General features: G+C 35.6%; 1 protein-coding gene across 2 annotated transcripts in view; it reads left to right on the forward strand.

Moving 5' to 3' along the window:
• The window catches only part of MTX2 (metaxin 2), a 68,153-nt gene that overhangs the window by 18,314 nt on the left and 34,275 nt on the right, over positions 1 to 15,564 (forward strand). For both annotated transcript variants that reach the window (XM_044242393.1, XM_044242394.1), the window contains 2 exons: positions 7,647 to 7,694; positions 8,912 to 8,958. In XM_044242393.1, coding sequence (XP_044098328.1) covers positions 7,647 to 7,694; positions 8,912 to 8,958 — 95 coding nt within the window. The remainder of the gene's footprint in view (positions 1 to 7,646; positions 7,695 to 8,911; positions 8,959 to 15,564) is intronic.

Below are 15,564 nucleotides of genomic sequence, written 5' to 3' on the forward strand. Positions count from 1 at the left end.
GCTCGTGTTTGTGAGCTGCCAAATGCTTTTGGAATATTTTGTTATCTCAGTAGTATTGCATTTATACCTTTGGCAGAAAGCCATCCAAATTTGGGGTTAGGTTATACATGTTTCTTACTCCATTTGTATAACACTGTCTAAATAGTCTTAGGAAGCTGAAGAGATGACATCTATGAGCTTTTGGAATGTAGTTGCCTAAGGATACACTGGCTTTGACTTCATTAGTGCACAAATGATAGGGTTGTGTAGAGTTATTATAGCATTAATCAATTTGATGGATTGGAAATATGACAGTACTGAAGCAGCATGTAATATTAGTGCCTATTATTCTACAAATTATGTCTTCACCTACATTCATATGCCAGAAGAGTCATGTTGTGCATTAAGAATGCAGAACTTAAAAAACAACAACAGAGGGCATGTCTTTCCATGGCCCTTCTCTTGTCCTCTTAGATTAGATCATCAAGAAATAGACTTTGGAGTTAGACTTGCTTATTAGGTCATAACACTTTCATACTATAGAATACTCTGTATTGAATGGCATAGATAGATTATCTGCTCCTCGAATGACCGAATTTGATACTTGAAAGAGTATTGCAGGTAAAATGTAGCATGTTTAGCATGTTTAGAGATGTAGGCCTATATATATGTGAATTTATGGGCCAGTAGTTATTTCTCTATAAGTTATAATGGACTAGTAGATTTTGTTGTTGTTGTTATATTGTATTGGTTAGTAAAACTTAAAAATAGTGGGTACCTTAAAGATAATTAAATGAGAAGCAAATATGCATTTTGGGAGGCTGTAGGTAATATTTTACCCTGTGTGCATTTCTAACACTAATTTATTTATTTATGCTTTCATTTATTTTATCTTACAGCTTTCAAAAGTCAATTTTTTAATTAAAAATTTTTAATTTTAATTTTTAAAAATTTTATTTATTTTATTTTAAAAAAAGATTTACCCATTTATTTGAGAGAGAGAGAGAGAGTGTGTGTGTGTGTGTACATGCATCAGTAGGGGGAAGGATAGGGGGAGAGAACCTTCAAGCAGACTCCCTGTTGAATGCAGAGCCCCACATGGGGCTCCATCTCATGATCCATGAGATCATGATCTGAGCCCAAACCAAGAGTCAGACACTTAACCGAATGAGCCACCCAGGCACCCCCCCCCTTTTTTAGCTTATTCTTCTCCAACTTAAACAGGAGTGGAGAAAAATGTCTTTGAAAATTTAAAAATACTCATTTGGATGAAAAAACTCCTGTTCCACTGAAGACTGAAAATTTAGGAGGCCTCTCCTTTGCTTCCGGTAAAAAGACACTAAATGTAAAATAACCATGGCAATTTTGCCTTTGCAGAATTGGAAAATAGGTAAAAGGCTAAGTAGGTAAGACAACAGAGTTTGTCAGATAGAAACTTAGCTATGAGGTGCTCTGAGCTTTATTTCTAGATGTTCTTTATATCTATAAAATAGGAATTTTTTGGCGCCTGGGTGGCTCAGTGGGTTAAAGCCTCTGCCTTCGGCTCGGGTCATGATCCCAGGGTCCTGGGATCGAGCCCCGCATTGGGCTCTCTGCTCTGCGGGGAGCCTGCTTCCTCCTCTCTCTCTATCTGCCTCTCTGCCTAGTTTCTCTCTGTCAAATAAATAAAATAAAAAAAAATTATTAAAAATAAAAATAATAAAAAGTTTCATGGGTCTTTCGCTAAGGAATGAGAAGCCATTCTGATTTGAGATAATGGATTAATGTGTGTCACTAAGTACCTTAGAGTAAGTTATGGTTGTGTTATGAAAATGATGTAGTAGTTTCTTATTATGAAAGAGTTTCTGAAAGGTGGGTTGTTTTACTTTGAAACTCTTGAAATAAAGATATTAACTTTAAATGATACTTAAAAAATTAAATCTAACTTAATTTGTATTTCATTTTAGCATATATTACTGTAAATGCCACATTCAGTTTGGAGCAGTTGGGAAGCCAAGTCTTTAATAAATAATCTCGGGACCATGGGATTTTTCACATTCTAAGGACTTAATGTTTAGAAGGAGAGATAAGATATTGACATAATAATAGAATAGAGTAGAAAGTAATATATGATATAAGACAAGTACAAACTGCTATGGACAGTATAGATAAAAAAGAAATTAGATTTGTTCAGTTCAAAAGCCTTCTTGATGTAGGTGGCATTTAACCTTGGTGTTGAAAAAGGTATAGGTTTTGGGTATATGGTGGTGCCTGGAGTATTCTGGACAGACAGGAAGAAGTTCAGCAAAGTCACAAAGGTGAGAAAGTATGAAGTATGTAGGGGAAATTTTAGGTAGGATAAGAGGGTCTTATTGTATCTCCCCCACCCCCATTAATTTGTGTGTGTTCTTTCCAACTTTTTCTCATCGTCAAAAAAGATGATTTCCCTAGAATAGAGGAGGACTCATCTTTGTTTAAGGGTGTGTGAATGGCTGGGTTCCCTGCTAAAATGTCAGATAAGTAGTTATTTAATGAGAGCAGTGTTTTTCAAAGTGGAATGGGGTGTGTATCCCCTGTGTTATTTAAGACAATCCTTTGAAGTACAAGAAGAAAGTCCTAGACCGTGGACTTCAATTTATTTTTAAACTTTTTTTTTTAAGATTTTATTTATTTATTTGACAGAGAGAGATATCACAGGTAGGCAGCGAAGCAGGCAGAGAGAGAGGGGGAAGCAGGCTCCCCGCCAAGCAGAGAGCCCAATGCAGGGCTCAATCCCAGGACCCTGAGATCATGACCTGAGCCGAAGGCAGAGGCTCAGCCCACTGAGCCACCCAGCCACCCCTAAGTATTTTTTCTTTTTTAATGTATGCTTTATAATATGCATGATTTGTTAGCTTAGAAGTACTGACCATATGATACCTAAATCTATCTGGGCCTGAATGCCCAAATGTTTTACTGATGGGGATACTAGATTTTAAAAAGTGATGGTGCCTGGGTTAGAATTGTAGGCTGTGGAAAGGCGAGTACTGAGATGACATGTCTGATAAGTCAAGGCCTGGGGTTAGTCTAGTCTTAGGAGGGCTGCAACAGTAATACCAAGTGGGAACTGTACATTTGGTAGGAAGCAAAGAAACACATTTCTAGGTTTAGGGTCAATGAAGGGGTAAATTTATGGAATTAGATTCTGTCAACTATTTAGGCAGCTGTTTGATATTTTTATATTTGTGTTATTGGTTGTAGTGTTTAAGTTTTCCTGGTCGTTTCCCCTTTTTGGCCACGTTGTATAATTTCCTTATCTTCTCTACTGCATTCTAAGCCTAAACAGAACAGAGTAATAACAGTGATAATAGTGGTAATAATAAAAACATTTATTCAGTCAACATTTACTGATTAGGTACTAATTCTGGGGAAGAAATGGTAAGCAAAGATCAGAGCTGAACACTGGATTCATGGTGTTTATGTTCTTTAGGGGAGATAAACAATCAGCTAGGCCTCAAATTGGTATAAAACTGTTGTCTGTGATAAGTGGTAGAAAGGACACTGCATGCTGTCAAGGCTTGTGAAGAAAGTGCTTGAACTATTCAGGGAGGGTCAATAAGGCTTCCCTGAGGACAGGACCGGCTACAGAATGTGTAGGGTCCAGTGCAGAATGATGACACGAGGCCCCTTGTTCTCAAGAATTCCAAGACTAATGGCAGAACGTGAAACTGAATGTGGAGCCTTTCTAAGCATTGGCCCTGTGCAGTTACTCAGGTAGCATGTCCAGGGAGCCGGCCCAACATCTCAGCATGTTTGAGCTGATACACTGCAGGGGTGAGAGATAGTTCTAGGTCAGAGGATACAGCACAAATGAATCTCTGGGGCAGGAAGGAACATGGTGCATCCAGAAACTGACTGAAGGCTAGTGTGACTGGAGTGTAGAAGTAGGCGGAGTGGAGTTACGATGAGGCCAGAAGGCCAGAGAGGTAGAGAGGGAGAGTGTAAGGCCAAGTTGAGGAATCTGATCTTTATTACAAGAGCCACGCCAAATGTTGATGTGTGGGAAGCATAAAATTTCCCCTTTTTTTTTTTTTTTAAAGATTTTTATTTATTTATTTGACAGACAGATCACAAGTAGGCAGAGAGGCAGTGAGAGAGAGAGGAGGAAGCAGGCTCCTCACTGAGCAGAGAGCCCGATGCAGGGCTCCATCCCAGGACCCTGGGATCATGACCTGAGCCGAAGGCAGAGGCTTTAACCCACTGAGCCACCCAGGTGCCCCTAAAATTTACTTTTGATGTGCTAATAATACCAGTATCTTGCACCTTGATGACATTGCACAGTGGTCACTCTCGGTCCCCAATACTACCAAACTTTTTTTTACAGAAAATTTGAGTTTCACCTTCTATATGTATTCCAAGGCCAGTCTTTACCAAAGGCAAGTTTAAAAAGGCACTTCATACTGGGAATGTTTTTGATGGTAGAAATTGAAAATAGCATAGGTGAGTCCTGAAATTTTATTCACTATTGAATTAGTTTATGGTCTAAAACATTTTAGGTCAATGGAAGTAAAACTAGCAAGGGATAACAAATGTTTTATTATTGTTTAAGATGTTTCTTTTGAAATGCTACAGATTTTAAAGGTCTGTTAACACTATAAGTTCTTAGTCTCCCTCTCTTTTTCACATGACAGGAGCAAGGGGAGGGTATTGACTTGCCTAACCTTGGGAAAGAGGAATAGAGAAGCAGTTGCATTTTTGGACTTTGTCTTTTCTGTAATAGTGTTCTCAGTAAAGAAAACTTCAGTTAATATTATCCAAACCAAGAAATAGAAATAGAAATGTTCTTTATCATGTGTGGATAATAGTGTTCATGATTCATGGATTTACTTATGAAGGCAGTTAATAGAGTTCATTTCCTCGAAAGATACTTGCATGGTTGGTTTGTAGAGCCATCGCCATGCCACACAACTTAGGATTTTCACTTTTGGCACTCTATTGAATAACACTCTAGCTATTTCTTCTCCCATGTCATATTTAAAATGTAATTATTTGAGCTGGTTCATGTAGGGGATGCACTTAGATCAGTGATGTTTGTATACTTTGAGCTGCTCATGGGTGAGATAGGTAGTTGATCATTCTTTGCATACTCTACCATTTCTTGCCTCCTGGTCCATGGATACATTGGCATGCCATGCTGCTAAACTGATAAATAAATATATAAATACACACACACACACACACACACACATACAACCATAGTTGTATCAATATATATATGTATATATACATGTATATATATGTATATGTATCAGCCCAGTTCCTTCTCTTTTTAAATGATAGGTTCTGTTTGTAAAGATAGCCTCAGATGTTTTGGCAGAGTTACTTTTTGAGAATTTATTTTTTATTTTTATTTATTTATTTTTTTAAGATTTTATTTATTTATTTGACAGAGAGAGATCACAAGTAGGCAGAGAGGCAGGCAGAGAGAGAGGAAGGGAAGCAGGCTCCCTGCTGAGCAGAGAGCCCAACGTGGGACTTGATCCCAGGACCCTGAGATCACGACCCGAGCCGAAGGCAGCGGCTCAACCCACTGAGCCACCCAGGCGCCCGAGAATTTATTTTTGACAGTAATTTCTGAGTTGAATATGTTTTGTATTCTGGATCAAGGAAAACAGCCCCCTCCCACCTAGTTTCCATCTTTAGATTCTATTAATAACAGAAATTTTAGTGTCTGTAGGCAACTTCTCTTTTTGTGATCAGGTAGTAGGTCTCAAGGTTTCTTTATTTTTACATATGTCTGTTGTAATGGGTCTGGAGAATCCATGGTGGTGATAGTAAATTAACTTTTCCATGGAACACATAAATTGCTACTCATATGAAACTCTGCGATATTGCTGAGTAGTAAAGTAGCTTCTGATTAATCAGAGAATACTTAAATTATATTGAGCAGATGCTTAATGCTAAGTGTATGTTATTTATTGTTTTTGAAAACTTGTAATCCACGTCTATCACATATAAAACCTATATTTTAACTGAAGTTAAAATTACTACAATATTTAATTAGAACATCCCATTGCTTTAACAAAGTTAATAATACTAGGTTCAGTAAAACTTAGATTAGCCAGAATATTTAGGGAACAGAATGGTAGGTTTAATCAATTACCCCCGTCTTTCTTTCTACACACAATCAACATATGCAAAACATGCTACAGGGTAGCATACATAGATGGGACACATCTGTGCCCTCAAGAAACTTAGTTTCAGTATCTTTGAAATTTTTGTTATTTTTATTCTTATGCTTTATTGCTTTAATTAGATTTAGATGCATATAATTAAATCTTTTTAAAATTAATTGAATCTTCAATGATGTAGGATTTTACAACAAATGAAACTCATTGTATTGTTTCTCATATAGATGTAAACGTTATAGGTGTGCTGACCATACAGTTTAGCCTAAAAGGTTATTTTTTAGTACTTTGCTGATGTCACCTTGTTTTTGTTTCCTTGACTTTTATTTTTAAAAACTATGTTACACAGGTTAACTGGGTTCTTAGTAAAATTCTGCTTTGTTAAAAGTTTACAGTATCATATAATAAATATTTAGTTTTATTGCCTTTTTGGTATATGAGTTGAAACTTGGTAGTTTTTGTTTATATGTATATTATGAGCAATAGCATACAAAACTATATATGGTGCATTATTTGCTCTAGGTTTTCATGGTATCCCTAAATACGAGTCTAATTTTGTGTAGCCCAAACCAAATGAAAAGTAGCATTTATAATTTATAATAATATGATTTTGTTCCTTTTCATTCTGAAGTATGAGTTAAAGCAAATTAAAGGGGTCCTCCCCCGCACTCCCTGGACTGTTCAGAGCATCTCAACGAGAGGTTAAGGGTTATGGTCAAGCCTGGTTTCAGGCCTAAAATTAGTTTTACTTGCTTTATTTCACACTGTAGGTACTTACTGCTTCATCGCGCTCTTTGACTTTGTTTTTGTGGGAGTGGTGGTGGTGGGTTCAAGGTAACGGAATGTTCTATAATACAACATGATTCTCCTGTATGTTTAAATACTATCGGCTTATAAAGAAAGATGCATAGCCTGAAAGAGATATATTTGATTTTTTCATATAGTGTTACTTGTTTGAAAGTTTACTTTGTTAAAGTTTATAGTAAAATACTGTTTCACTTTTTTTGATAGTGAATCAAATTCAGTATCTCATTTTTTTAAAGACTGATTTATTTATTTAATCTCTGCACCAAAGTGGGGCTTGGACTCACAACCCTGAGATCAGAAGTCACATGCTCTCCTGACTGAACCAGCCAGGCACCCCCAAATTAAGTATCTTATAAGTAACATTTTGGAGTATCAGTGTTTGGAGGATAAGGAATAGTAGCATATAGCCTGTTTTAGTTTTTAAATTTTTGCTTTTGATTGGACAGGATGTCTTCCACCTCTTCTCTGTTGAAATTACAACAGCAGCACAACTCCCTACTAAATAATAAACCAAACATGCATTTAAAAGAAGTTATCTAACCTACTTATACCATATACCATACAACCTAAGGTAGTGTGATTGGTTGCCATATTTAAAGTAACCTTGGCAATTGACTTTAATTAAATTCTCTAGGCAAATCTTTGTGCTTATTAATTGGGTTATTGATAGGTTTTTGCTTTATGTATCTAATTATCACTGCCTTGTTTCCATAGCTGCAGAACCTTGGCCTGAAAATGCTACCTTGTATCAGCAACTGAAAGGTAGGTACTTGTCCACAATTAAAAACGGCTCATATAAAAACAAAAATGACTCATATAAAAATATATCTAGGGGTGCTTGGGTGGCTCAGTTCATTAAGTATCTGCCTTTCAGCGCAGGTCATGGATCTCAGGGTCCTGGGATGGAGCCCTGCATTAGGCTCCCTTGCTTAGTAGTGAGTTTGCTTCCTTCTCCCTCTCCCTCTGCGCCCCCACCCCTGCCTTGTGCTCTCTGTTGCAAATATATAAATAAAATCTTTTTAAAAAACAAAAAATATTGTTACCAAAAAATCCACATCCCCTCAACATCATTTGATGTTCTTCTGAGAGAACATAAAGAAGTGATTCTCTTGTGCAATTTGTCTAGGAGATTTTCCCTAAACTTGAATCTGCCAGTGTAAACTAACTATTCATGGCCTATAAGGTCCTTAGTTTATTATTGACTCATTATATTGGCTGCTGTAGGCAGTGTAAAATGATGTGGCTGCAGGAGCAGTTGGCAGATTTACTGCACCAGTAGCTGACACAGCAGATTTTTGAAGTCTTGTGGTAAAGTGGGCTCTCAGTGAAAAGGAACTGTTAAAATGTATAGGCTAGGATGGTTCAGGCTCCCTCTAGCAGCTCTTCATATATCATCAGATCACATTATGGACCCCATTTGGGGCTCAGCAGCCTGCTGCAGTTGTCAGAAGACTGCAAAGTAATGAAGACTAATAGGCAGCAGCCCTAGTCTTCTAAGCATGGAATTTTTATTGCAGCAAACTTGTCATCTTTCTTTTGTGTGACAGACCTAGACACACTGTGCAATATTAACTGCAAGCTGGCGTTATATGATTTTGAATGCTTATTAACTAGAGGGGTTTGAGCACATACTATTTTACTTAATTTTAATGAAAAGAAGAATAGTATTTCTTGAAAAGTTGAAAAATGAATTTGTTTTTAAATGAGTGATTTTAATTAAATATTGGTGATAAAATACAAAAAATGATCAAATAGTTTTAGAAGAAATAGTCTGTGTTATGTACATATTGTTATAATTTAATAAAAAATTGTGATTACCCAATTGTATTGATATAGAACTTCATAGTTCCTGTGGTGAAAATCTATACCTTTTATTTTTAAAAATAGGAATCATGTTTTAAAATAAAAATATTTACGAGTATATTTTGCTTATTTAGCAGTCTCACTTTTGACTCACACTTTTCGTTGTATTTCCACAGGGGAGCAAATTTTGCTTTCTGACAATGCAGCTTCTCTTGCTGTGCAGGTAAATATGCAAATAATGTAATAATTTTCACTTATAACTATTTTTTTCTCTCTGGGCAGTCTGTGATGTTATATATTTATGATCTTTCTGTGTGATTTGCCATTATCAATATAACATCTTTTCTGTGAAGTGTGATTTTATTATGTAATATTTTCAGCTATTGTCCGTATATAAAATAAAAGTCTTCATTCTTTTTTTAAAAATCACTTAATATGCTATATTATTCTCTTAATAGTTTAGCTTTTGGCTAGATATGATGGTATTGATTATTTGTGGTGATATGTTCATTTATGGACACAGTTATTAACTTATTTGAAAAGATTTATTTACCACATATTTTTAAGCATCATTCTTTCACTGTGCTCATTCTAGTCTAATCCATTTGTTAATCTTAAAGCAGACATTCTCTTCTCTAGCTGTTTCTTATATACTTATTGATTACATTAGTGTCTCTTATTCCCAAACCACTTATTGAATGCAGTAGCTCTTCACATTGTATATCACAGTTGTGTAATCCAAAAAGCGGTTAGTGGTCCTGTAAACTTTAAATTGCACCACAGGAAGAATAGAATACTTGGGGATTATTTGCTTTAAAAACTAAAAAACACTGTATATTAACTAACTGGAATTGAATTAAAAGCTTAAAAAAAAAAAAAAAAAACAAGCCCTTACAGATACTGCTTACAGGGCTCTGTATAACCTTCACTGATTCTATTTCCCTCTCCTCTTTCATTATCCTGAATTTGCTTATCATATGATGGGACTACAGATAACTTACTCATACAAAAAAAAAGAGAACAAAAATAACTAGTATTATAGATTGCTTTTTTAATTCATGTAAATTTAACAAATTGTATACGTTGTTTGTTTTTTTGGTACTTGACTTTGTTTTTTATATTCGTCCATATTGATAGATATACCTCTGATTTACTCATTTTTATTGATGAGTGTTATCCCACTGTATAAATACACCACAATTTACTAAAAAAAAGGGAGAGAAATGCCTATGGAGATTATAGAATTAAAGTTATTCAAACATTTGCATATGTAGCTGTTACTTATTTAGTTAGCTTATGTAGTTTGAATCACAAAGAGGATTTTATTGTGCAGCACTAAAAGATAGCTTAAAAGAGAAACTAAGACATGTGGCATTTTTGGAGATGGGATGATGAGCTTCTGGAAGACAGAAAGGCAAGAGAAAAAAGCCTTTGAGCTTTTGCTATGTTCTAGGCATGATGGTAAGCACTTGGTCATCTCACGTTTTTTATTTAACTTGATATTCTCTGCATTTGGTTACTATATCTGATACCATGTCATTTAGTATATCTTTGCTTTCATTAAGGCAGGGAAAGAAGGAAAAGATGGAAAGAAGAAACGTTTGGATAATAATTTATTCATATGAGTATCTTTCTTTCTTTTGGATTTATTTTAAAGATTTTATTTACTTATTTATTTGTCAGAGATAGAGAGAACACAAGCAGGCAGAGGCAGAGAGAGAAGCAGGCTCCCCAGTGAGCAAAGAGCTGGATGTGGGACTTGATCCCAGGACCCTGGGATCATGACCTGAAAGCTGAAGATAGTGGCTTAACCTACTGAGCCACCCAGGCATCCCATCTTTAGGATTTATTTTAAATCTTTTTACCAAAAATGTAAATTACATGTATTTTATTTATTTACCCTTGTTTTATGTTCATTTTTTAGAAGATTTTATTTATTTATTTATAAGATTTATAAGGGAGTGAGAGTGAGAGGGAGAAGGAGAAGCAGACCCTCCCTGAGCAGAGAGCCTGACAGGGGATTTGATCACTCTAAGGACCCTAAGATCATGACCTGAGCTGAAGGCAGATGCTTAACCAATTGAGCCACCCAGGCACCCTCCCCCCCCTTATTTTATCTTTAGATACTACTATTACAACTTGTGTATTTTTTTTCTTAACATTAATTTTTGAGAAGCAGAAATTTTCAATTGATTTTATGCAATAAATGTGGACTTCATACTGCTATTAATCTTTTTTCTTTTTTTGGTGAGGGTGAATTTAAGTTTAGCTTTCAGATACTAATAAACTGCATAGCATATCAGGTGTACTAGGTAAATGTTTGTTGAGTGAAAGATTCATAAGTGTGGTAAAAGCAACTTTGTCTGATAACTGAACGCACAAGCAAATTATTTGCTGTGTATAAAATAGTATTTTTCAATGTTTATCTTTGAAAAAAATAACTTCATAGCACAGTGAGTATGTTCACTGAAGCACTAATTCTTAACCCTTTTTAAATTGCCATTTTTGGGATAACTCTTTCAGGACCTCATGAAAACTATAAACCATTTCTCCAGAAAACATTCCAGTGTGCACACATGAAATAGACACATACCTCAGCTTTTCTGCATATGGTTTCAGGGGGTTTATGGATCTCCTTGCTGAAGCTGTTTGGGGATCCCCTGTGAAAAGTTATTGAAATCATTTCCACCAATTAAAAGGTATTTTGAGAAGGAATAGTGCAGTGGTTCTTAACTGAAGGAGATTTCTACCTGACAGAAGACATTTGACAGTGTTTAGACATTTCTGGTTGTCATAACTGTTGGGGAGGGTGCTGTTGGCATCTACGGGGTAAAGGCCAGGGATGCTGTTAAACAGCTTTCAGCGCACAGGACGGTCCCTCCACAACAAAGAATTACCCAGCCCCAAAGGTAAATAGTGTCAATGTTGAGAAGCCCTGGAATGAACTAGTTTTTAGTACAAATCGAAATACCAGTATGTTACCATTAAAATAATAATAACAAGGGGCGCCTGGGTGGCTCAGTGGGTTAAGCTGCTGCCTTCGGCTCAGGTCATGATCTCAGGGTCCTGGAATCGAGTCCCACATCGGGCTCTCTGCTTAGAGGGAGCCTGCTTCCTCCCCTCTCTCTCTCTGCCTGCCTCTCTGCCTACTTGTGACTCTCTCTGTCAAATAAATAAATAAAATCTTTAAAAAAAATAATAACAATAATAATAATAATAATAATGATAATGTTGTAAGTAATCTGGGGAAGGGAAGAAAAAAGAAATCTTAGTATACACTTTATTTAGCAACTCTGTTTTTATGGTTCCTATTAATTTACTTTCTCTCCATGGCTCCTCAAAATATAGTTGTAATTAATAGTAAAACCAGAAAAAAAGAGAACCTTTTAAAATGCAGAATTTGCTTAACCATTTCAATTTTTTGTTATCCTACATATGTCACTTAGATGATAAATTAACCAGCATATATTAAAAATTCTTAGTTTTCTTCAATATTCTTTGACTTGACAGCTGATAGTAGCCATGACTATAAATGTGACTTTTCCAGATATCTGATGTAAACTTTATGGAGTAATTTTCTTCTATATAGTAGACCAGTATCCGTTTAGAAGTATCAGTTAAATGTGTAAAATTGATCAAAACAATGTGACAGGTATCCATAAACTATATTTTCTAGAAGATACCAGATATCAGGCATCAGGTATTTTAATAGTCTGCCAGTTAAGCAATCAGGAAATTTAAATTTTACCTGGAGCCTAGACTTGGCATTTATTATAGTCCTGGAACTAAGTGGTCAATCTTTTTTGTTTAAAGGAACCCTTATGATTTCAGTTTAAAAGAAAATAAATTTTTTCCCCATGGTTGTTATTTCCTCTTAGGTTTGCTTTTTCCTCCTCACCCACAAAGTACTGGTATTAACCAGCAGTGTTTGTCTGGTCATATAACAGTCCTATATGTTGAATAGAGTGAAGTATTAGTGTAGCATATTCCTCTGGTTCTCATGAGCAGTGTGTGTGTGCGTGTGTGTAGTGGTATGTACATATATGTATAAGCAGTCTTTGTGTATGTGTAATTGGGAAAAGAACTTTGATAATCTCTGTTACTGAACAGGCAAATCCACAGAGAGAGAAAGTGTGTTAGTGGTTGCCAGGAGCTGAGGAGAGGTAGAAATAGGAAGTGAGAGGTATTGGGAATGATGTAATGGGTACAGGGTTTCTTTTTGAAGTGATGAATATGTTCTAAAATTAGACAATGGTGATAATTGCACACTTTTATAAATATACTAAAAATTGAATTGGACACTTAAAAGGATGAATTGTATGGTGTATAAATTATATGTCTATAAATCAGTTATTCTTTTTTTTTTTTTAAGATTTTATTTATTTATTTGACAGATCACAAGCAGGCAGAGCGGCAGGCAGAGAGAGAGAAGGAAGCAGGTTCCCTGCTGAGCAGAGAGCCCAATGCAGGGTTTGATCTTAGGACCCTGAGATCATGACCTGAGCCGAAGGCAGAGGCTTAACCCACTGAGCCACCCAGGCGCCCCTCAGTTACTCTTTTTAATTAAAAAAATAATAATTATCTGTTACTACTCTCACCTCCTAAACCTGAACTATTGTCCAACAGATATATAATGTTGGCCACATATGTAATTAAAAATTTTGGGGGCAGCTGGGTGGCTCAGTGGTTAAGCTTCTGCCTTCAGCTCAGGTCATGATCTCAGGGTCCTGGGATCGAGCCCTGCATCAGGCTCTTTGCTCAGCCTGCTTCCCCCTCTCTGCCTGCTGCTCTGTTTACTTGTGATATCTCTCTCTGTCAAATAAATACATAAAATTAAAAAAAAATTGTAGTAGTCCTATTAAAAAATGTAAGAAGAAACCGACGAAATGAATTTTAATCATGTTTCATTTAATCCATTGTATCCAAATGTTATTTTACCATGTGATCAGTACAAAATTGATTAATGGGATGTTTTATGTTTTTTATATTAAGTTCAAAATATGTGTATTTTACACTTAGAGCACATCTTAATTTGTACTAGCCACATTTCAGGTTCTCAGTAGCCACATGTAGCTACTTGTATTGAACAGCACATGTCTAGAAATATAGTATGAGCCAATACATATGAATTCCCCTGCAGTTTTTCTGAGTAAAATGTCTTATTTTCCTTAAGAAGTTTATGACTTTACTGATTTGGTATATGCTGTCTTTTATAGCAGCTTCCACAAATGAAATGGGAGTTGTCTCTTCTAAATATAGAAAGCCTTAAACATTGCTCTTTGTTGTTCCTCTGTAAAATGAAGATATGAAGAAGCTATTTTATTGAATGTCATGAGGATTGGATGTGTTAATATATATAAAGTACTTAGAAAAGTACTTGGTACAATGTAAATATGCAGTGAATGTTGGTTATTATTTCCTTTTCTTATTTATTGATGGAAGTGTGTATAATCAGTATCAGCAGGAGGAATGGAAGCTTGCAGGCTTTATAATGCCTAAACACCTGGGAGTAATTAAAATAAATGTTAGGTTTAAGAATTTTTTTGGAGGGGTGCCTGGGTGGCTCAGTCAGTTAAGCATCCAACTCTCAGTTTTGGCTCAGGTCATGATCTTGGGGTCCTGGCGTTAGCCCTGTGTCGGGCTCTGCATTCAGTGCCCGAGTCTGCTTGTCTCTCTCCCTCCCCCTTTGCTCCTCTGTTCCTTCCCCAACTCGTGTCCTCTCTCAAATAAATAAATAAAATCTTAAAAAAAAAAATTGGGGGGAGGGACATATTTGAATTTGTGTGAACATTATTAATTTTTGTAATCATTCATGCCATACCTAAAAAATGTCAATATTGAATGCTTTAATTCAAAGTATTTTTTTTTTAAATTCTGAATAGGATTTGTTTTAAAAGTTTCTATTGAAGACTTTTATTTTAAGGCATTCTACTGAGAGCTTTTATATGAAGTATCTCATTTAATCCTTACCATAACCCTGGTGTAAGGGACTATTATGAACCTCATTTTAAAGATGCGGGAACTGGAACTGAGCTTTACCCAAGGTCATAGAGCCCACAGACTGTGGAGGTAAACAGACAATAATGATTGAGTACCTATGATGTGCTCATTACTGTGCTAAGCACTTTATTCTTATTAACTCATTTAATCCTTAAAACAACTTGAAGTTTAGGTGCTATTATAATCCACATTCTGCAGGTAGTGTTAGTAAGAACAGCAATAATAACCGAAACTAAAATGTACACAGTACTTACTCCGTGTGCCAGGTCTTATTAAATGTACCTTACATGTCATATATAATTTTCACACACAGCAACTCTAGGAGGTGGGTAGTAGTAGTAGTCCCATTTTACAAAGTAGCAAGTTAAAGTGGAGAGGTTCTCAAACTTACATGGGTGTACTTGGCAGAGCTGGAATGCAAAACCAGGGAGTCTAGAGTCAAGAATCCATGCTTATAACACTTTGTTGCATATCAGTTTAGTCCAGGGACACAGATCTTTGAATTTTTATTCAAAAATAAGTGGACATTTTAATTCAAAAATCATTTCTGACATTTCCTAGCAAGTTGTATCTTCAAATTTATAGATTATTTTAGGATGTGAAAGATAAATGTGTCTCAGCTTTTGGATCTCTGAAATGTGATAAAGGCAGTCTTACCTGAGTTTTCAGTTATTGTGAAGCTCAAGTTAGATAATAAATGAGAAATTCTTTTGAAAAAAGTAAAAGCAATAGAAATAGCATTAGAAATACAAGATGATGTTGAATGCTGAATTAGTGCCTATATTTTATGAATGCATATAATAAAATTGTTACTTTCTAGTAAGTTTTA

Source organism: Neovison vison, chromosome 3 (genome assembly GCF_020171115.1).
Source record: "Neovison vison isolate M4711 chromosome 3, ASM_NN_V1, whole genome shotgun sequence".
In the NCBI taxonomy this organism is placed as follows: domain Eukaryota; kingdom Metazoa; phylum Chordata; class Mammalia; order Carnivora; family Mustelidae; genus Neogale; species Neogale vison.